The sequence below is a fragment of the Canis lupus genome, chromosome 6, assembly GCF_048164855.1.
Source record: "Canis lupus baileyi chromosome 6, mCanLup2.hap1, whole genome shotgun sequence".
Lineage (NCBI taxonomy): Eukaryota > Metazoa > Chordata > Mammalia > Carnivora > Canidae > Canis > Canis lupus.
This window is the reverse complement of record NC_132843.1, coordinates 15,111,276-15,134,732: the sequence shown is the minus strand read 5'-3', so window position 1 is coordinate 15,134,732 and position 23,457 is coordinate 15,111,276. Positions and strand designations below refer to the sequence as shown.

At 36.9% G+C, this 23,457-nt stretch overlaps 1 protein-coding gene across 1 annotated transcript in view; it reads right to left on the bottom strand.

Annotated features, from left to right (window-relative positions):
- MIB1 (MIB E3 ubiquitin protein ligase 1) overlaps positions 1-23,457 on the bottom strand; it is a 137,336-nt gene that overhangs the window by 87,022 nt on the left and 26,857 nt on the right. The window contains exons 4-7 of the mRNA XM_072829008.1: positions 18,295-18,399; positions 15,784-15,850; positions 14,022-14,226; positions 2,707-2,890 (exon numbers count right to left, since the gene is read on the bottom strand). Of these exons, the coding sequence (XP_072685109.1) occupies positions 2,707-2,890; positions 14,022-14,226; positions 15,784-15,850; positions 18,295-18,399 (561 nt within the window). The remainder of the gene's footprint in view (positions 1-2,706; positions 2,891-14,021; positions 14,227-15,783; positions 15,851-18,294; positions 18,400-23,457) is intronic.

Here is a 23,457-nt window from a genome sequence, read left to right as displayed (position 1 = left end):
TCATTTTTCTGAAATTATCTTCCTTTTCTTTTTAATTCTTTCCTAAGTTCTATTACCTCATTTCTAATCATGATCCATTTTCTTCATTCATCTTTTATCATTCTGTTAGCTCATTTTGAATCATTAGATTTTAGTTTTTTGTGCATATCTTTCTAGTGTACTTTCATTTGTCTATAAAGAAGTTATGCTATTCCTTACTGTCTTTTTTTCAGTAATAACTGTGTATTGGGATCTGATTATGATCCCTTCCAACTTATATCTTTCCTTTGCCCCGACTGTCTCTATCCTAAAAATTTAGTTTCGACTCTCAGCACTCTCTACTTAATAGAGGGCTCTGCCCAGGAAGAGCACTATGGCTGGTTAGTTTTGAGTGTTTACAGACCCAGGTTGCTCCAACTCCTTCAAACTTTAGCATGGACCTATTACCCTCACCCCAAAATGTAGTTTGCAAGAACCCTCCCCGGGTCAGCTATCATTTCCACATAGTCTACCTACACTAGCTAATGAATACTTGTTAACTATGCTGGAGCACCCCTGTTCTCAGGGCCAGCCAATGCTCCATTCTCTCTGCTGCCAGACAAACAGCTGTTGTCTTAGGAGCAGTCAATGTTTTGTCACTACTCATTCATATTTTAGGGTTCGACAGGCTACTCTGTTACCTGGTTTTGATATAGATATTTGTGGCTTTCTTTTTTTGGGTATGCTAATCTAGTTGTTGACTATTTTTCTCAAAATGATTTGGGAATATTAAAATTCTATGCCACCACCACTGGAATCCCAGAATTCTCCTCTAGATATAATCTACAGGTTTTGCTTATATAGCAGCCTACTATGGAGATAGACGATTTAGGCTTCGAAGTAAAACGGGGATCCCTGGGTGGCTCAGCGGTTTGGCGCCTGCTTTAGCCCAGGGCACGTTCCTGCAGTCCCGGGATCGAGTCCCGTGTCGAGCTCCCGGCATGGAGCCTGTTCTCCCTCTGCCTGTGTCTCTCTCTCCCTCTCTCTCTCTCTCTATCATAAATAAATAAATAAATAAATAAATAAATAAATAAATAAATAAATCTATCTATCTATCTATCTATCTATCTATCTATCTTTTAAAAAAAAACAAAAAGAAGTAAAACAGATTTGGGTTCCAATTTCAGCTCAGAATCTTAGCTCTGATTTCCTCATCCTTAAAACAAAGAGGTCATACCACCACCTGTTTATAATATTCCTAGGACAAACAGTCTGCATATGTATATATGTGTGTACACATGTATATGTGTGTGCATGTATGTATATATTCATCATTTAGCACAGTGCTTAGAATAACTGGGCACTCCAAACACATAAGCTGCTATATATAAGATGACACAGCTAAGGGGAAAAAACAAAAACACCTTGACCTAAAAAAAAAAAAAAAAAAAACCTTAAAATGGTGTATATAGCTCCTATGAAAGTACATCAAAAGATTACATTTAGGTAACACTATACTATAGTGAGGCTTAAAGACAATCAATACTTTTTTTTAACCAACTTTGATATCAAAAGCAAAAAAGATCATATACAAATTAATTTTTTAGACAAAAATAAAGATTCTAAAATACAGCTCCTGTAAAACATACAGCTATCAGTCGCTATCTAACTAAAGCAAAAAAAAATGTCAGCAGCATCTGCAAACTATGAAATGTCTTCAAATGAAAGCACCATAACAATAGATTTCTTTTTGTTTCATTCACTATTACATCCTTGAAGCCTAATAGCCACATTGTTTGTATGAAAATATCTGCTGAAGGAGTAAGGCATACATGAAGGAAGGGAGGGGGCACTGGAAAGGATGAGAGGGGGCAGAGGGTTAGATGAGCCAGGAGATGGGGCTAGACAGGTAGAGGAGCTGCTAACCAGGACAGGGCACTAGACAACACAGCAGGGTTGGCGGGATGAGACATGAAGATGGATGGGAGGGGAGGTATTTGGTACAAGGAGGAGGCACTGAATGGGATGGGACTAGAGGAACAGGAGAGGACAAGTTCTGTAACTGGATGAGACAGGAGCAGGGGTAGCAAAGTGGAGGACTAAACAGGAGGACACAGCAAAGTGAGAGGAAATGGGATATAGGGCAAGTAAGTATGGGAGGGCAACAGGAAAAACAGAAGAGCAAGGTATAGATGGAGAAAGAGGATGGATGCAAAGTGAGAAGAACAAATTTTTCTGTTGTTGCTGAAGATTTGGTGAAAAATGTATTGAATAAATAAATTACATATTAAACTGTAACTCTTTGGGAGCAAAGCCACCTCAGAAGGCACACATTCAGAGTTGTTCTTTCACTCTCTGAGTTTTAGAGAGGCGGACCGCCAAGTGAGGAAAGCAGCAGTGGTCTAGCACTGCTAGTAACTGGATGAGCACGTACCTCTCATTCTGGAGTTAAGTATCAGGAAAGTCTCTGTTGCCTTCTACCTACATTTCAATCTCCACTAACAAGTCTTGCAAAAACTATTAACTGTAGCCATATTTGGACCTTCCTGGGCTAATTTAACTGGAATAAATTAGAAAATAAAAGGCATTAAGTATGCCTAGCTGCCAGTGAACAATACAATTCTCCGAGGAGTATGCTAATTTAGTTTCCAAAATTAAGGTATTTTTTTAAAAACTACTAAAGCATAATATAATTCCTAGTCTAAAACTATATTATTCCGAGTCTTAAACTATTTTAGATATACTTACTGGGAGCATAGCTTCAGCCCATTCTCCATGTCCTCTCTGTAGAAGTTTGATTCTTTCCAGATCGTAACAAACTTGTACAAGATCACCCACTTGAAACTGTGAGGTACCTCCTTCTGCACCCTGAGCAGCATCTCCACTTCGAACAATGTTTGCTTTAGTGAGAACAGCAGGATTGAAGGTCCACCTAAAAATCAAGCCAAAACTCAAAATGGGTAAGTTTACTTAATTTTAATACAACCTTCTTAAATACTGAAGGGAAAAAAATCCTGTAACACATCAACAGAGTAAAGCAATCCTTTGCAATGACATCCTGAATTATATGTATTTCTTTTTATAATTTTATTCTCTGAATTTAAGAAAAGGCTTAGCTGCAATAAAATGATATACTTCTGTCTAGTTTAACCTTGCATGTTTTAAAAATTGTTATAAGGGTGCTTGGGTGGCTCAGTTAAGCGTCTGCCTTCAACTCAGGTCATGATCTCAGGGTCCTGCAATCAAGCCCTGCACCGGGCTCCCTACTCATCGAGGGGTCTGCTTCTCCCTCTCCTTCTGGCCCTCAACTCCCAAACCTCCCTGCTGCTCCTGCTCTGTCTCACTCTCTCTCAAATAAATAAAAATATTTTTAAAAATTGTTATACAATACACACTCATTGTTAAATACTAAAACATTTCAGAAACATAAAGTGAAAGTAAAATTTCTACTTCATACAAACAGACCTGGATCAGCATTCCCTATCCCACTACTAACCACTATTAATATCATTGTGGTGCCAACCACACTTCAATTAAAAAAAAAAAAAAGTCTAATGAAATCAGGACAAAAATATCCCACTGTGTATCCTTGAGATTTTCTTTTAGTGAGCTAATACTTAAAATGTAGACAGACAGTTGTTTCCTTTTTCACAAACAGGAGATTTTATAAGTATCTCTTCTTCAGTGTCATAGATATAAATCAACTTTTTTCAATTAAATGGCTACAGTAGTCCATTGCAACGTTATACACTAATGCATTTAGCCATTCTCCTACTATCATTTAAAGTATTTTCAAGGGATGCCTAGGTGGTTTAGCGGTCACGCAGCTGCCTTCAGCTCAGGTTGTGATCCCAGGATCCAGGATTGAGTTCCGCATCGGGCTCCTACGAAGAGCCTGCTTCTCCCTCTGCCTATGTCTCTGCCTCTCTCTCTCTCTCTCTCATAAATAAATAAATAAATCTTTTAAAAAATAAATAAATAGGGGATCCCTGGGTGGCTCAGCGGTTTGGCGCCTGCCTTTGGCCCAGGGTGCAATCCTGGAGTCCCGGGATCGAGTCCCACGTTGGGCTCCCGGCATGGAGCCTGCTTCTCCCTCCTCCTGTGTCTCTGTCTCTGTCTCTCCCTCTCTCTATGTCTATCATAAATAAATAAATAAATAAATAAATAAATAAATAGTCAATAAATAATAAAGTATTTTCACTATTACAAACAATACTTTAAAGAACATCCCTATATGTACATCTTTGTGCACATGGGGTCAGTGTTTCATTAGTGATTCTTAAAAAGCCACCGAATCACAGTATCCATTTGTTTATAATTTCGATAGAGCCAAACTGCCCTAGAGAGTGACCATTTCACCATACCATTAATAATCTCATGGGTAAAAATTGTATCTAGTTTTAACTGGTCACACATGGGTATTTCAAATAATTGTAATCACCGTCTCAAAACAAATCTGAATTCTGATTTCTTCTTTGCTGCACATAAGCATTTTTCTATGTTGCTACCATCTTTATAACCATCATTTTATTGACTACTTAATATTTTATAAAATAGACGTACCACAACATATAACACATTTCCCCCAGCCTTATTACGTCACTCCATAGAAAGGTTCCCCAAATAAGCTTTTACGATATGGCATATTATTCCCTCTCCCCTTAATTCAAATGGTCATCAGCATATAAATAACTGAGAGATCATAACATATAAAAACTTATTAAGTTCCCATAATCAAGTAAACTTTTATTTCTAAAGCAACCACAAAGAGAAAGAAGTGCCTCTACCAGTTAAGAATAAAAATCAGACATGCCAGGCGCCTGAGTGGTTTAATCAGTTAAGCACCTGCCTTCGGCTCAGGTCATGATCCCAGAGTCCTGGGATCAAGCAGCGGGTTGGGCTTCCTGCTCAGTGGGGAGCCTGCTTCTCTCTCTCTCCCTCTGCCCCTTCCCCTGCTCACATTCTCTCACACTCTGCTCTCTTTCTCAAATAAATAAAATCCTTAAAAAATATATCAGATATGCAAACATTCCTTTTTAGCCTTACAATCACCGAGCTTTTTCCCCTGTTCCCAATACTCTAACATTTATTAGACCTATTACAGCCTGAACACACCACTACTTCTTCCAGTCCTTCCCTCTGCCTACGGTGCTTCCCTCCCTGATGGACATGGACTCCATCTTTTAAACTTGCTCCAAAGATAACTGTCTCTCACTGAAGTTTCTTCTGATTTGCCTCACTGAAATTAGCACTCTTCTTTTGCACCTTCAGAATACCCCGAATACTCATCTATCATGACTATTCACAACATTTTAATGCAGTTATTTCTGGTTTTGTCTACCCAAACCAAAAAGGAAACCCCTTCTAAGCAGGGGACCACAGGGTGGGTGCCTGAGTGAGTCAGTCTGTTAAGCGCCTGACTTCAGCTCAGGCTCATGATCTTGGGGTCCTGGGATAGAGCCCCATGTCAGGCTCCCTACTCAGAGGGGAGCCTGTTTCTCCCTGTCCTCCCCACTCATGCTCTTGGTCATACCTCATTGTGTATCTCTCTCATGTAAATATCTTTAAAAAGAAAAAAGCAACAAATTATTTTCTAGAATTCAAATGTCAAGTCACTATTAACACATTGCCTGAGAAAGAATTTCGACCAAGAATTTGGCAAGTAATAATCCCAATTTAACATTTCCAAACAACAAACAAGGTAACACGAAATGTTAGTAAAAAGTAACACTAAATGTTTACATACTAATCTGAACTTAAGATTGTTTCCTTTCCTATTTATTAACAGCTTTGAGATCTAATTCCTATACCATGCAATTCACTAACTTAAAGTGTTAAACTCAGGGGTTTTAGTATATTCGGTCTTGCACACCCGAGTATTATCTAATTTCATTTTCATCACCACAAAGACACTCCAAAACATTAGTTGTTGATTCACATTTACCCCTCACCGCAGCCCTTAACAACTAGTAATATATTTCATTTCTACATTTTTGTCTATTCTGGATATTTTATATAAATCACATAATCCGTGACCTTTTTTGACTGGCTTCTTTCACTAAGCATTAATACTTTCAAGATTTATCTATGTTGTAGCACATGTCAGTATTCCATTCTTTTTTATAACTGAATAATAGTCCATTATATTGATACATATTTTGTTTATCCATTCATCAGTTAATTGACATGTGGGTCGTTCCATATTTTGGCTGTTATGGATAATGCTTTTATAAACATTCACATATAGGTTTTTGTGTGGACACATGTTTTCAGTTATCTTGAGTATAAACCTAAGTGTGGACCAGCTGGATCATATGCTAACTCTAACATTTTGAGGATCTACCAAACTGTTTTCCAAAGCATCAAGACCACTTCACATTCCTACTATCAATGTATAAGGATATGGTTCTAATTTCTCCACACCCTCACCAACACTTTAATTATATACTTTTTTTAATTCTAGCCATTCTAGTTTGTGAAGTGGTATTTCATTGTGGTTTTAAATTACATTTCCCCAGTAACTAATAATGTTGAGCATATTTTCATAGGTGTTAACTCCTACCTCCTACTGTGCTGTATTAAGAAATTGGACCTTTAAGGAAATAACTAAGATTAAATGAGGTCATAAAGGTGGGGCACTAATCTAATCTTTATAAGAAGAGGAACAGATGTGGGAAATGTCTTTCTCTGAGCATGTACAGAGAAGAAGTGGAAGGCAACCTACTACAAGCCAGGAAGTAGTCTCAACAGAAACCAACTCTGATGGAACTTTGAACTTGGACTTCCAGCCTCCAGAATGGTAAGAAAATTAATTTCTGTTGTTTAAGCCACTCAATCTGTAGTATTTTGTTACAGCAACTTTAGCAAACTAACACAATGCACTTATTGGTCATCTCCATATTTTCTTTTTTTTTTTTTTAATTTTTATTTATTTGTGATAGTCACAGAGAGAGAGAGAGAATGAGGCAGAGACACAGGCAGAGGGAGAAGCAGGCTCCATGCACCGGGAGCCCGACGTGGGATTCGATCCCGGATCTCCAGGATCGCGCCCTGGGCCAAAGGCAGGCGCCAAACCGCTGCGCCACCCAGGGATCCCAATCTCCATATTTTCTTTGGAAAAATGTCTATTCAAATCCTTTGCCCATTTTTTAAATGAGTTGTTTTTTATTGATAAATTATAAGAGTTCTTTATATATTCTAGATACAATTTCCAAATTGGACATATGATTTGCAAATATTTTTTCCTATTCCATGGTGGCCTTTTCACTTTCTTGATAGTTTTCTTCAAACACAAAATTTCCAATTTTGATGATATCTAATTTACGCACTTTTTCTTTGATTGATTGTTTTGCTTTGGAGGTCACATGTGAGAAACTATCATCTAATCCAAGGTCACATAGATTTATACTTATGTTTTGTTCTAAAAATTTTATAGTTTTAGTTCTTACATTTTAGGCCTGTGATCCATTTTTTATGTCCTATTTCTATATGGTGTGTAGCAGGGGTCCAATTTCATGCTTTCCATGTTGATAACTAGCTGACTCAACACCGTTTTCTTTTCATTGCAGCTTTATTTATTTATTTGAGGTATAACTGACATATAACATTATATTAGTATAAGGTGTACAACATAATGATCAGATATATATTTGTATGAATTTAAGGTGTACAACATAATGATCAGATATTTGTATGAGTATACCTCATTTTATTGCACTGCATAGATACGATGTTTTTATAAATCAAAGGTTTGTGGCAACCTTGTGGGAGCAAGGCTATTGATGCCATTATTCCAACAGCATTTGTTCAATTCCTATCATATTTTAGTAATTCTCAGTTTTCAAAATTTTTCATTATATTTGTTATGATGATCTGTGACCAGTGATCTCTGTTTTTGTTTGTTCTTTTGTTGTGATCAGTGATCTTCAATATTATTGCAATTGACTCGGGGAACCACAAACCATACCCATATAATACAGAGAAGTTAACCTATAAATGTTTGTGTTTGCCTGCTACAAAAACCAGAAGTTTATCATCTTTCTCTCTCCTCCAGTCTCCCTATTCTCTGAGAACAACAATACTGAAATTAGGCCAATTAATTACCCTACGATGGCCTCTAAGTGTTCACATGCAATGAAGAAAGTCTTATTGCTGAAATGAAGAAAGTTTGAGTAGTTTGGATAGAAGATCAAACCAGCCGCAATATCCCGTTAAGGTAAAGCCTAACCTGAGCAAAACCCTGATTCTCTTTAATTCTGTGAAGGCTGAGAGAGGAAGCTGCAGGAGAAAAGTCTGAAGCTAGCAAAGTGTGGTTCATGAGGTTTAAGGAAAGAAGCCATCTCCATGACATCAAAATGCAAGGTGAAGCTGCAAGTACTGTTACAGAAGTAGCAGCAAGAGGGGCACCTGGATGGCTCAGTGGTTGAGCGTCTACCTTCAGCTCTGGTCGTGATCCTAGGATCCTGGATCGAGTCCTGCATAGGCTCCTCACAGGAGCCTCCCCTGGAGCCTGCTTCTCCCCCTGCCTATATCTCTGCCTCTCTTTTTCTGTGTCTCTCATGAATAAACCTATAAAATCTTTAAAAAGAAAAAAAAAGTTGCAGTAAGTGATCCAGAAGATCTTGGTAAGGTAATTCATGCTAAACAACAGATTTTCAATATAGACAAAACAGCCTTCTATTGGAAGAAGATGCTATCCAGACTTCTCACAGCTAAAGAGAAGTATCAATGCTTCAAAGCTTTTAAGGACACACTGACTTTCTTGTTAGGGGCTTAATGCAGCTGGTGGCGTTAGCTGAAGCCAATGTCATTGACCATTCTGAAAATTAGGGCCCTGAAGAATTATGCTAAATCTACTCTGCCTGTGCTCTATAAAAGGAATAATAAAAAAATAAAAATAAATTTTAAAAAAATTTTAAAAAAGGAATAATAAAGCCTGGATGACTGCATGTTTGTTTACAATATGGCTGACTGAATACTGTAAGCCCACTGATGAAACCTACTACTCAGGGAAAAAAAAAATCCCTTAGAAATTTTATTGCACTGACAATGCATATGGCCAACCCCATTGTAATGGAGATGTACAATGAGATGAATGCTGTTTTCATGCCTGCTAATATAATGTCCATCCTGCAAACCATGGATTAAGGAATACTTTTGGCTTTCAAATCTTAGAATTTAAAAAATACATTTTGGGGGACACCTAGGTGGCTCAGTTGGTTAAGTGTCCAACTCTTGATTTCGCCTCAAATCATGATCCCAGGGTTCTAAGACTGAGGCCTACATTGGGCACCCTGCCAACATGGAGTCTATTTAGATTCTCTGTCTCCCTGTGCCCCTGTCCCCTCCCCTCATCCTCTCACCCTCTAAAATAAGTAAATCTTCAAAAATAAAATATAAATAAAAATTAAATGAAAAATAAATAAAAATAAAAGTACATTTTTGTAACGCTGTATCTACCATAGTGATTCCTTCAATGGAATTTGGCAAAGTAAATCAAAAATCTTTGGGAAAGGATTTGCCATTCTAAATGCCATTAAGAACATTCGTGATTCATGCAAAGAGGTCAAAATATCAATTGTAATAACAGGAGTTTGGAGGAAGTGGAGTCAAACCCTCATGGATGATTTTGAGGGGTTCAAGACTTCTCTTGAGGTATGGAAGGGAGTCACTAGAGATGTGGTGGAAATAGCAAGAGAACTAGAATTAGAAGTGGAACCTGAAGATGTGACTGCATTGCTGCAATCTCATGATAAAACTTTCACAAATGAGGAGTTGTTTCTTATGGATGAGCAAAGAAAGTGGCTTCTTAAGAAGGAATTAATTCCTAGTAAAGATCATGTGAAGACTGTTGAAATGACCACAAAGGATTTAGAAATTACATAAATTTGGTTTACAGGGCAAAAGCAGGCTTTGGGAAGACTAATTCCAACTCTGAAAGAAGTTCTACTGTGGGTCAAACAGCACTGCATGCCACAGAGTCAATCAGTGCAGCAAACGTCATTGCTGTTGTAAGAAACTGCCAAAGCCACACCAAACTTCAGCAACTACCACCCTGATCAGGCAGCAGCCATAGACGTTAACGTGAGCACCGAAAGGTTACAACTCACAGAAAGCTCAGATCATAATTAGACTTTTTTAGCAATAAAGTATTTAAAGTATAATCGCACATTTAATAGACTACAGTATTGTATAAACATAACTTTTATACACATGGGAAAACCAAAACTTCATTTGACTTGTCTTGTTACAGTGGTCTAGAACGGAATCTACAATATCTGCAAGCTATGCCTGCATATATTGTCAGCATCATTTACTGAAGAGACTTTCCCATTGAATTGAGTTGGACCCTTGTCAAAAAAATCAAATAATTTTTTTTAAATATTTTATTTATTGGGATCCCTGGGTGGCACAGCGGTTTGACGCCTGCCTTTGGCCCGGGGCGCGATCCTGGAGACCCGGGATCAAATCCCACGTTGGGCTCCCTGCATGGAGCCTGCTTCTCCCTCTGCCTGTGTCTCTGCCTCTCTGTCTCTCTCTGTGTAACTATCATGAATAAATAAATAAAATCTTTAAAAAAAAATTTTATTTATTTACACGAGAGACACACAGAGAGAGGCAGAGACACAGGCAGAGGGAGAAGCAGGCTCCCGGCGGGGAACCCAATGCACCACTTAATCCCAGGACCCCGGCATCACGCCCTGAGCCAAAGGCAGACACTCAACCACTAAGCCACCCAGGTGCCCTACGTGTCTATCTTATGTCAATAATATACTGTCTTGGTTACTGTAGCTTTATCATAAATTTTGAAATTAGGAAGCGTGAGTCCTCCAATTTTGTTTTTCTTAAAATTGTTTTGGCTATTCTGGGTCATTTGAATTTCCATATGAAATAGAGAATTGGGATGCCAATTTCTATAAAAATAGGCACTAGGGTTTTGATACGAGCTGCCTTAAATTTGACTAGTTTGAGAAAAACTGCCATGTGTTATAGGCTGAAGTATGTCCTCCAAAAAGATATATTGAAATCCTAATCCCCAATACCTCTGAATGTGACCTTATTTAAAACAGGGTCTTTGCAGATATAATCAAGTTAAGTCATGCTTGATTAGGGTGGGCCATAAATCTAATGAGTGGTATCCTGATAAGTCATGTGAAATCAGCTTTGGTCATTTTCTATGTAAAAGATTTTAGAATTCTCATGAATTCAGCTAACTTCTTTCTATGTCTCTTCAGGGTTCTTTCCTCATGGATAGTTAAGCTACAAATATTGACTTGCCCAAAATAAAATAGTGGGCCTGGGGGATTGTTTATGTGGCTCTTGGTCTCAAATAATTTTATGCAACTGAGCCTGACCGATGAGAGACTGATTTAAATGCATTTCAAACTAAAATCTGTACCCAGGAGGAAAAAAAAAAAAAAAAAAAAGGTCACGTGAAGACACAGGGACATGCAGACTCAAAGAGGAGAAGGTCATGTGGAGACAGAGGCAGAGAAATGAGTGATGCATCTATAAGCCAAGGAACACCAAGGATCACCAATAATTACCAGAAGTTAAGAGAAGCATAGGACAGATTCTCCCTCAGAGCCTCTGCAAGGAATTAATCTCATCAACACCTTGACTTTAGACTTCTAGCCTTCCAAAGTTGTGAAAGAATAAAGTGCTGCTGTTTAAGCCACCCAGTTTGTGGCACTTTGTAATGGCAACTCTAGGAAACTAATACACAAGATCTGAACAATATCAGGCCTTCTGATCCATAACATGAGATATCTTTCTATTTATTTAGGTCTTCCTTAATTTCTTTCAACAATGTTTTGTAGTTTCCAGTGGACAAGTCTTGCACTATTTTTTTATTTTTTAACTTTTAAATATTTTATTTATTTACTCATGAGAGATAGAGAGAGAGAGAGAGAGAGAGGCAGAGACACAGGCAGGCTGCATGTAGGAAGCCCAATGCGGGACTCGATCCTGGGTCTTCAGGATCACACCCTGGGCAGAAGGTGGCACCAAACCGCTGAGCCACCCAGGCTGCCAACTTTTTTTTTTTTTTTTTAAGTAATCTCTAGGGCAGCCCGGGGGGGCTCAGCGGTTTGGCGCCGCCTTTGGCTCGGGGCGTGATCCTGGGGACCCAGGATCGAGTCCCGCGTCGGGCTCGCTGCATGGAGCCTGCTTCTCCCTCTGCCTGTGTCTGTCTGTCTGTCTGTCTCTCGTGAATAAATAAAATCTTTTAAAAAAATAAAAATTAAAAAAAATAATCTCTACAGGGGTGCTGTGTGGCTCAGTCAGTTAAGCATCTACCTTCAGCTCAGGTCATGATCCCAGAGTCACCGATTGAGCCCCACATCAGCATTACTGTTCAGTGGGTAATCTGCTTCTCCCTCTGCCCCTCCCCCTAATTGTGCACATGTGCACACACTCACTCACTCTCTCTCAACTAAATAAAGAAAATTTTTAAAAATCTCTACATCCAGTGTGGGGCTCGGACCCAAGACCCTGAGATCAAGAGTCACGTGCTCTACCAATTGAGCTAGCCAGGCTCTCCAAGTCTTGCACTTCTTGAGCTAAACCAATTAAGTATTTTATTCTTTGTGATGCTATTATAAATGAAACTGTTTTCTTAATTTCATTTTCAAATTGTTCAGTGCTAGTATACAAAAATACAATTGACTTATCTACATTGATTTTGTATCCTGCAACTTTGGGAACTCATTTTATCAGTTAATAGTTTTTTGTGGATTCCTTAGGTTTTTCTGTGTACAAGATCATGTCATCTGTGAATAAATATAGTCTAACTCCTTTTTTTCTCTTATTTCTTTCTTTTTATTGCCTAATTGTCCCTTTTTCTTGCCTAACCGTCCCTCTAGAACAATACCAAATAAAAGTGGAGAGGGCTGACATTTTTATTTTGTTCCTGTTCCTTTTTTTTTTTTTTTTGTTCCTGTTCTTAAGGGAAAAGCATTCAATCTCTCACCAATTGGGTATGATGTTAGCTATGGGTTTTCATAGACACCCTTTACCAAGCTGAAGAAGTTCCCTATTACTACTTTAATTAGTGTTTTTATCATGAAAAAGAGTTGGATTTTGTCAATGCTTTTTCTTCATCTCTTGGTATGACCACGTGTATCCTTAAGATTTAAACACAATTAGAGCTAATTCTATAATCTCGTAAGCAACTTAACATTAATTTTCTTCATTCTGACAATTCTTCCACTGAAGAATCTCCATGAGTTAGTTTCTTTATGTATATGTAAGTAACAAAGCTTTGACAATTACTCAATTTACTGCTTTTGCTTTAAATTACAACTATACTAGTAAACTGAATATATTTTAGGCCTTAAGAGCAAATATATATATATATATAAATTTTTTAAAAGAGCAAATAAATGAAAGGCTCCAAGAAACCTGCAACCTAGAGGTAAAACAAATCATCATTTTCAACAATAACAGGAGACCTAAACAGAAGATAGCATATGCATATATACCATGTAGAGTAGAATATGAGAGGAGGTTCCCCAAACACATAAACTTAGTATTTATAGGATACAGAGGATTAATCCAGACAAAGAGGCAGAAAAAGGTATTCTGCATGGAGGAAGTTGTATGTGCAAAGATATAGTGAGGAAATGCATGCAATTATACGTTGCTAATAAGGACTGGTGCATGCACACATCTGTGGCAACAAAAAGCTATGTTACCAAGAGAGGACTCTGGAAACAGGCCAGAGTTCTAATTTTATTCTTCTCATTCACGGTAAATTGATACAGTCCATTATGAACAAAGAACATTTTAGCTATATTTGACCTAACACTGATACAATGTATTCTGCTCCAGCAGGGGGAAAAAAGTGCACAGAACATGTATCAAAAATATATAAATTCACATACATACCACACACACTTAAAACATTTGTTCCCCTCTACTTTACCAACATATTCTGGATTTTTATCTACTCAGAGCTAGCTTTAAGGAATCTTCAATTATAGCATATAATTTGCTTCCTCTAAGGCTCTTTCCTCTATATACTAACTTTATTGGCCATTTAAAAATTTAAAAATATCACCAACCTATTGCCACTGGGATACTGTACTACAATGTCATGATCTTCATCAATGCCACAAACAGTTCCAGTTGTAGTTAAAGTCTCAAACATGCCATCAGTCCATCCTCCATGACCGTGCTGCAAAGACTGTACAATTTCTAGGTCAAGATCTATATTTACCAGGTCACCAATTTGCAATCCACCAGGATTCCTGTTGCCATTTTGTTCACCTGTAATTGCAGAGAGTTGACAAAGGAAAACCACAGCAACATCATGCAACTGCATTATTTTTTAAAGAACAAGCTCTAGATATTTTAATCTAATCTAATCTTAAAATGTTTTGAGACTATACTTTATCAGATTCTAGAGCTAGAGAACTTAAAACTAAGAAAGAAAACAATCAGACTCACAACTTAAAATAATCTGATGATTTGTAACAGCAACTGAACAAGTGTAAAATCTATTAGACTGGGATCCCTGGGTGGCGCAGCAGTTTGGCGCCTGCCTTTGGCCCAGGGCGCGATCCTGGAGACCCGGGATCGAATCCCACATCAGGCTCCCGGTGCATGGAGCCTGCTTCTCCCTCTGCCTGTGTCTCTGCCTCTCTCTCTCTCTGACTATCATAAATAAAAAAAAAAGTCTTTAAAAAAAAAAAAAAAAAACAAATCTATTAGACTATGCAACCCTATATCAAAGTACAAAGTTCAAAAAAATAAAGTACAAAGTTCTAGGTTTAAAAATAGTCATTTTTCTGTATGGATGACTTGTTGGTTATCCCTGCAATAACTACACTACAATTAGACAGTTATTGAGATTCAATAAGTAAAAATAGCCATAATAACTAGAGAATCTGAAAGAACCTTGAAATTGTTTTCTTCTCTGAATGACTTAGTACTAGTTTTTACCAAATGGCCCTTGTGATTTTTTTCTTACAGAACATTTTTAAATATTTAAAAGCCCATTCCCTAAAATATTTTCAAAGCTAGTTCTGGGATAAAAGATTCATAATCATAAACTACCACAATGAGGAATCCAAAGTATGTATGTTGATTCTACACTTTTCCTGTGAAGGCAAGACACAAAACAAGGAAGTTTTCTAAAAGCAAGAAAAACGGATGATCTTGTCAAAATATAAGTATTTCTTCTACAATATCCTTTAAAAAAAAAAAATCAGGATACCCTGCAGGAAAACAGCATTTTTTGGCCAAAAGGGAAATCAAAGTATTTAAAAAGAGAAACACAGAGTTCACATGAAAAGACGAGCTTTCAAAAACTAAAGCCTTAATTAGAAGAATGTGGTAAATGTTTACTGTGGCAACAATAAAGAATCTACAATATGAAGATAGTTTTGTTTTCTTATCCTTTTTTTTAATGACAAATGAAAATTATAATTATTATATAACCTTAATCTTCTAACTACTTTTATATTTAGAAGGCAATTTTACAAAAATTCTAAGGAATTTATAAGCATTAAATTGCCAGATTCTATTATTAATATGTAAGAGATACTGATAACTCTAACACAATTTTTCAACAATATTTTATAACTAAAAGACAAAGGACCCAAATGTATTATGACATAAAAGTGGTATATCAATTCACAAGACATGACAACTTTTTCAGGGTCTATATAAATTAAAAAATAAGAACAAATGCTTTAAAAACCAGAATAAAACCGAAAAAGTTATATCTTTAAGTAACTTTTTTTTAAAATCCAATTTAAACATTTTCTGATTTCACAAACTCTGATACACTATTTAGTAATTTTCACTAGTCTCTTGACTCACCTAGCACAGGGCAGTGATCTCTGTAGAAAGAACCTCCTTTGGCATCCTGGACACACTTGAGATCAGACTAAGAAGAAAAGAAACCAGAAAAATCACGCTTGAAAACTTCAAGTATAGCTCAGTACCTAAAATAGGCAAAAATGTTCATTCAGAATACACCCTCAGCAAAAGTTAAGAGTAGCTCTAGGTTAACAATCACACTAAACACTGCTCTTGAAAGTATCCATCAAAAATTAAAATCCTGATCTCCAGATAAGTCATACTTCATTTACTTTGAGCTTACCTTTAAAGTTCAAAATTAAAATGTCTGGATCTTTACCATTAAAATATTTTCAAAAACACATAAGACCTCAACAAATACCTATTATTTAAAATGTTCAAAACATTCTATTTTAAGGATACTTTTATGAAAAAAGAGCTCAAATCATTTGCTCTTTTCAATCAATTTTATGACATACACAAGGCAAGTATTAACTCATTTAATAAAGAAAATTATCCCAAACTAAACAGCCAGAAAATAGAAAAGGATAGGACCAAATTCAGTCTTCTGATTCCTTAGCCAGTTAAGTTTACATAAACTTTAGTCCTTAGTTCGTAACTTGGTCAATTCAAGTTCCTTCTCACTTAGTTTTTATAATTATTATTTAAGTATTTGAATGGGGAGGCAGTTGTGATATAATCAAAAGTACAGAAAATGTGAAACTAGAAGAGCAATCTTGGGAGTTACTATGAAAATTTAGATTTAAAAGTGCCTAATAGTATAAGGGATCAGTATATACTTACTGTATTAAGGAGCTACTTTACAGACAGACAGACAGACACACACACACACACACACACATTTCAACTCTCTGACAGCCTCCTTTGCCACTACAACATCACATTTAGCTCAGTCCTAATCAGAAAGACACAGGTGTCAAATTGTTTTAATGTGATACTTTCACCCAGCAATTTCACTTCCAGGAATTGATTCTAAAGAAATATACCCAGAGATGTGCAAAAATATATGTACAAGGATGCTTACTGAAAGAATGCATGCAACAATTAAAAAAGACCACCTAGATACCATCAACAGAAACCTTATTAAATATATAATGGCATAACTGCACAGAGGAGTACTACTCAGCCATCAAAAAGGATCTACATATATACTACTTGTTAAGTACCTCTACATATATAACTTCTAAGGCTTCATCTGAAGCAAGTTAGAAATTAGAATCCCCCCAAAATCCACAATTTACAAACAGAAGGAGGCATCAAAATACTAATGGAAAACTAAAAAAGAATGCTATATACAAGTAGTAAACCTGGCAAATCAAGTATTTGTTTAGATTCACACTGTGACTTACATGGAATAAATTAAAAGCAAAGGGATAGTGGGATATTTTTCCCCTCCTACCAAGGGCACAAAACAGTTGGGAAATAATGAAATTTAAAGAATTCTTTGAAGGAGGAATGTATTCAAGATGGAAAAGATATAAAAAGCATTAATATTCTGGCATTAATATTTAGTTATACTCCATAAATTAAATAACCAAGGTCAACATTTCAACAGTGATCCATGAAATGCAGAAATATAGAGCAATCCATTTAATGAACCACCAGAGTGGTTTTTGTTGTTGTTGTTGTTGTTGCAGGCATAACTCATTGATTTATTTTATGAATAAGAAAAAAAGCCACTGGCTGGAAAGAATAGTGGAGATTTGTTTTCCAGTATTCTTTGATTTGAACTTCCCCACCCCCCACACCCTGTTATAACTGAGCTCACTTCCCACTGGTAGTCCAAAATGATGACTCTTTCCACCAGGCCTTACCACCGCCTCTCCAGTTCAGAGGAAATAGTGTCGGGCCTGAGGCTCAACAGTCTTTATCCTATTCTGGTCCCAGCTTCAGGTACCCAAACATATGCCTTTGGTCACTGGAGGCTCTTACACAGCACCAGCTGGTGCTCTGGCTTATTCTCCTAAGCACTCAAGTAATTTAAAATGTTATAGGTCAATCATTTTCAATTACCAATACTACTCTTTAAAAATACAGAGGGAAAAATATATCCTTAAAAACAACTTTAACACCTATAATTTATACTTTTATTAGCTACCAGAGTTAGAATATAAATATTCTATAAAAACCTCATTATAATACTATACTCTGTGTCCATGCCAAGGAGCAGCCTCTTTCAGAAAGATTATAAATCTTGATAGATTTTAGTAAATAAGCTCCTAGGGTGGATTTATAAGGGATTAGCTCTACACAATCTATATTAAGTTACCCAAATATTAACTGAGGACAAAATCATATTTACTATTAAATAGTGTAAACAAATGTACTAAAAATGTAGAGTTTATTATACATCCTCACTTTACAGAATTTTTTCCTATTGCAAATTCATGATTCAGATAGCTGTATTCTGACAAAAGAATATGACCAAAGAGAAAAAAAAGAATACAATAAGAGCAACTTTTATTTCCCTTCTTCCATCTATCCAAAATTTTTATCTTTTGTGATTCTTACCATGCCCTCAAAGCCAACTCTGTAAAGGTTCTTAGCACCATTATCCCAGAGAACATACGCTGCACTATGTGGGCTTGATGCACTCCAGTCCTGGATTTCTGTTACCTAAGAGAATTGTCAGAGAAAACAATTTTTTAAAAGGGGAAGGGAGAATTTAGGTCTCTTATATTTAAAATCTTAATTATCATTTCAGCTATTATCCTAACAGGATCATGAAAAATACTTGTCAAACATACGTCATTTCTTTTTTTTTATCTTTATTTTTTTAACAGTTTTCTTTTTTTTCTTTTTAAGATTTTATTTATTTATTCATGAGATACAGAGAGAGAGAGAGAGAGAGAGAGAGAGAGAGGCAGAGACACAGGCAGAGGGAGAAGCAGGCTCCATGCAGGGAGCCCGACTTGGGACTCGATCCCAGGTCTCCAGGATCACACCCTGGGCTAAAGGCGGCGCTAAACCGCTGAGCCAGCCAGGCTGCCCACATATGTCATTTCTAACATATAACTGAATTATAACTAAAAACATTTTTCAGAATTATAAGGTAATTTCTAAAATCACTATAGAAATTTTGAGGCTTAGTGATTAGAGTAATAGATTACTGGAAAATAGACAATTCAATACAAAACTTTAAATTTTGATTCTTTTTTTTTTTTAATTTTGATTCTTAAAGGGTTCCTTTTAAGAATAGTATATTATCTCAAACCCATTATTCATCAGAAAATTTAAAATCTTTGACCAGGTATCCAGAATGATTCCAGATAAATCTGCTCTCTTGTCAGCTAAAACCTGAGAGGCACAAGGCTCAAAGCCAGTATTTAAGAAAACTTGAGTTGATGTTGCTCCTCCAAGCACTATATTCTTCAGCTGTCCCACAAGGCAAGCCATCTAACCTAAAACACCATACCTACAATGGAAATTCAGACACAATCTCTAGACCCCACATCCAAAAGACTGATTCATAAGCTCTTTTGACATAAAATAAAAACAAACTAACCAACCAACTGGGGTTGCTACTGCTTAAGGGCCAAGATCCAACTGCATAAAAATGCCTGCAGGGCACCCAGGTGGCTCAATTGATTAAATGTCTGCTTTCAGCTCAGGTCATGATCCCAGGGTCCTGGGACGGAGCCCTCATCCTGGAGCCTGTTTCTCCTTCTCCCTCTGCCACTTCCCCCATTTGTCCTCTCTCACTCTCTCTCAAATAAATAAATAAAGTTTTTCAAAACAACAAACAATACACAATGAATGCTAAACTTGGGTATTCTCAAACTAGTCTAGAGCTAAGAATGGGGAGTTACACATGTGCAACTCATTTCTTTTCTCCATCTTGACACTTATAATCAGCCATGCTTTACAGTTACTTAGAATGCCAGGCTGATGTTAAATATAATTTTTAAGGCATGACCTTAAAATATAATTTTAAAGCATAACCTTATTTCAAAAAAGATATATATATCACTCTTCCTTGTTTTTACCCTGTACTAAAAAAATCATTTTGTAAGCTACACTTATGATGCTTTTGTAAAGATAAAAAGGCTTTAAGATTAATCAAAGATTAATTTTTGAGAAATATTTCAAAGTGTTGAGTCCATTCTTTTAAATTTTGAAATAAATCATACAAAATATAACATGTAAACTTTAAAGAATAAAAAATAAAATGAATACCAGCCTATGAAAAAGAACACTACCAGTACTTTCCAAGTCCACTGTGTACCTCCCATCAAGCCATCCTTCTGACCTCTCAACAGTTAACTATCACCTTGAATTTACAGTTCATCACTGCATTGCTTTCCTTAATGATTTGCACAACTAACCACTACATAACATTATAAAGCAACAACTTCTAACACTCTAAGTAAAATATGCAATCTTTAGTAAAGTATTCCTTCTGATTCTAAAACTACTTCCCTTGTTTTAAAAATGCAATGCTAGGGGCAGTTAGGTGGCTCAACTGGTTGAGTATCCAACTCTTCCTTTCAGCTCAGGGTGTAATCTTGGGATCATGGGATCAGGTCCAGAGTCAGGCTCCATGCTGGGTGTGGAGCCTGTTTAAGATTCTCTCTCTCTCTCTCCCTCTGTCCTTCCCCCCAGACTTGCACATACTCTAAAATAAATCAATCTTTTAAAAAATGCAATGCTAGATCAAGTAAGTCTGTATTTTTATAAGGGGCACAAAAAAATTTGACTAAAAAACAAAGATTTATATTTCAAATTCATCTTATGTTTCAAATTATGTGGGATATTAGCAAGCTCATTAATTAAGCTCTGAATCCTAGATGAAATTCCTTCATTTGTTAAAATGATCTGACTTATTATTGAAGGGGAAACAAAGTGGGAGGCTTGAGAAAATTACTACATTAATTTCACAATTTTAATTCTGATTCATAAAGATGTGCAGAATAGCTGCTAAAAACCATCAGGTAAAAGGTTGCTAAGGTACCCTATAAAAGAATTAAACTTAAAAAAAAAAAAAAACTGACAAACCTGCCTCCACTGATAAATCTTAACATCACTATCAGTAAAATAATCTGACTTTACATGCCCTGATGGATGCAATAGAGAGCAGAGCACCACTTAAGAGGTTCTCTCACCAAAACAAATTGAACTCTAATCAAGCCTCTAACAACTAGTTTATAAGAAACACAAGAATTGGAGGAACAAGAAAAGAATACCATAAAGAATCAATTAGACAAATTTAAAGAACCTGATTTCTTCAACAAATAAATGGAATTTTAAAAAAAATACTGACAATTTTTGATGTTGGATTATGGGTGCAGAGGAATTTGCTATACTGTTCTTTCTACTCTGATCTATGTTTGAAATTCTCCATAGTGAAAGTTTCTTAGGGGTGCCTGGGTAGCTTAGCTGAGCATCTGATTCCTGATTTCAGCTCTGGTCATAATCTCTGGATTGTGAAATCAAGCCCTACATCAGGCTCTGTGCTCAGCACAGAGTCTGCCTGAGATTCTCTCTCTCCTTTTGCCCCTCCCCCACTCACACACACACTTTCAAAAAAAATTTTTTTTTAAGTTTTCTGGAAAGAAATACATCTAATGTGCATATATAAAATACAACTGACACATATTCAAAAGGATTTTAACACATACTCAATATTCCAAAGCATTTGTAAAATGAAAACAGTCTTCAAATACTAACAAAGTAGTGGTACTTAAGAAGCCCTTTAAGAATACATTACATGCTTCCATGGTGTCCTTGCATCATGTTTGCCAAAAGCTACACTTGACATGTTTATTTTTATGTGTGAATTTTGTTATCGCCATGCAATCACAGGACATGTTGGCATGGGATGGGCCAAAGACCATGAGCGTGCTTCAGTCTCAGCCTGGGCTGGTATCTACCCCTTAATATAGCTCATCATGGCCATTTAGTTGAGTACATATAGCAATGGCAGTGAGGTGAGAATCTTGAACCTCACACACAAGGGAAGAAAAAAAAGATACGAAAAGAAGACACTATACACTACTCATGTAGATTAATCAGGGAGCTGGGATAGAGCAGCCTACACTGAAGGGAAAATGGGGACTCCAAAAAGTTCTTCATATACACATTCAGGCCAAAATAAAAGTCAGACAATTAAAAACATTTGATATCAAACGTGCTTAAACAGACTTATCATGATATTAAGTTTCCTTACTCAGTCACATGTATGAGATGGTTTCATTTATTTTTCCTCATTTTGTTCTTAAAATGCAACATGGATTAAATCGTAACAAATCAAAAATGTAATAATGATGACTCAAAGCTTCAAAAATGCCTACCTTTTATCCCACAAGAAGTGCCAAAATAACAGAAACTCAAAGTTCCATCTATAATGTGGCTTCAGACTTCAACTACTGCCTTCAAAAGCTGATGAAACAATAATTTCCAACCTTCTGACCATATAATTGATTGTGGGGAAAAATATAGTTAAAAAAATTTTTAGGGGGCAGCCCGGGTCGCTCAGCGGTTTGGCGCCTGCCTTCGGCCCAGGGCATGATCCTGGAGACCCAGGATCGAGTCCCACATCGGGCTCCCTGCATGGAGCCTGCTTCACCCTCTGCCTGTGCCTCTGCCTCTCTCTCTCTGTGTCTCTCATGAATAAATAAATAAAATCTTAAAAAAAAAAAAAGTAACGCATCTTAAAAAACATTATAGAACAAAAATATTAAAAATTTACTTCTCATGCACTCATTCAAAAGAAGTTATTAGAAGTATACTCTTTCAAAACAAAGAGCAAGCTAAGTAAGATGATATAATAGGATATAAAAAACAGGAGATCCAGCCAGGAAAGAGGCAAAGGCACCTGCTGGGCACCAAGTATAGAGCATGTTCTGTCCAAATACAGCCACGGGCCGGACATGCTGAAAGGTATCACCAAGATTCCCATTGCCACTATACCATTTTATTGACCCAAGGACTGACCTGACCAAGTTGAGCCTGACCCAAATTCTCAGTTGCATTTGGCTTGTTTGGACTAAGTAATAATGAAGTTCCCACTCTTCCCTGCACCCCTATTCCCTGACACCTAGATCAGTTAAGGTCTCTCATCTCACACCACAGAACGGTCTGCTTTGACCTACTCCTAAAACTTTGACGTGGCCCATGGTAAGCTTAGAAGCAAAACATACATAGTAACTCATCCCCTCTGACTGTATGCCTCTCCAAGGCTCACCATCTGGCCTGTACTTCTGCCCTGCTTAAGGTCCTTTGTGAAGCCCCGTATTTCCTAGGATCTTGCCCACTGACTACCCTAGGACTCTTGTCAACTTCCAGGGAAGCAAGACAGGTTAAACCAGAGACTATTCAGTTTATATTGTCACTTTTTAATCTAAAAGTGACAATTCTACTCTAGCCTTACAATAACTAAATTTGTGCTTGATACTGGGTCTTTTCAAAAATGAAATCCTAGGGCAGCACGGGTGGCTCAGCAGTTTATCACTGCCTTCAGCCCAGGGCCTGATCCTGGAGACTCAGGATCGAGTCCCACGTTGGGCTTCCTGCATGGAGCCTGCTTCTCCCTCTGCCTATGTCTCTGCCCCCCACCTGCCCCCCCGGTGTGTCTCACATGAATAAATAAAATCTTTAAAAAAAAAATGAAATCCTAAATGTTGTGGGACACAACACTGTGTCCTGTCCTACAACAGTAAAGAAAAACCATGGAAT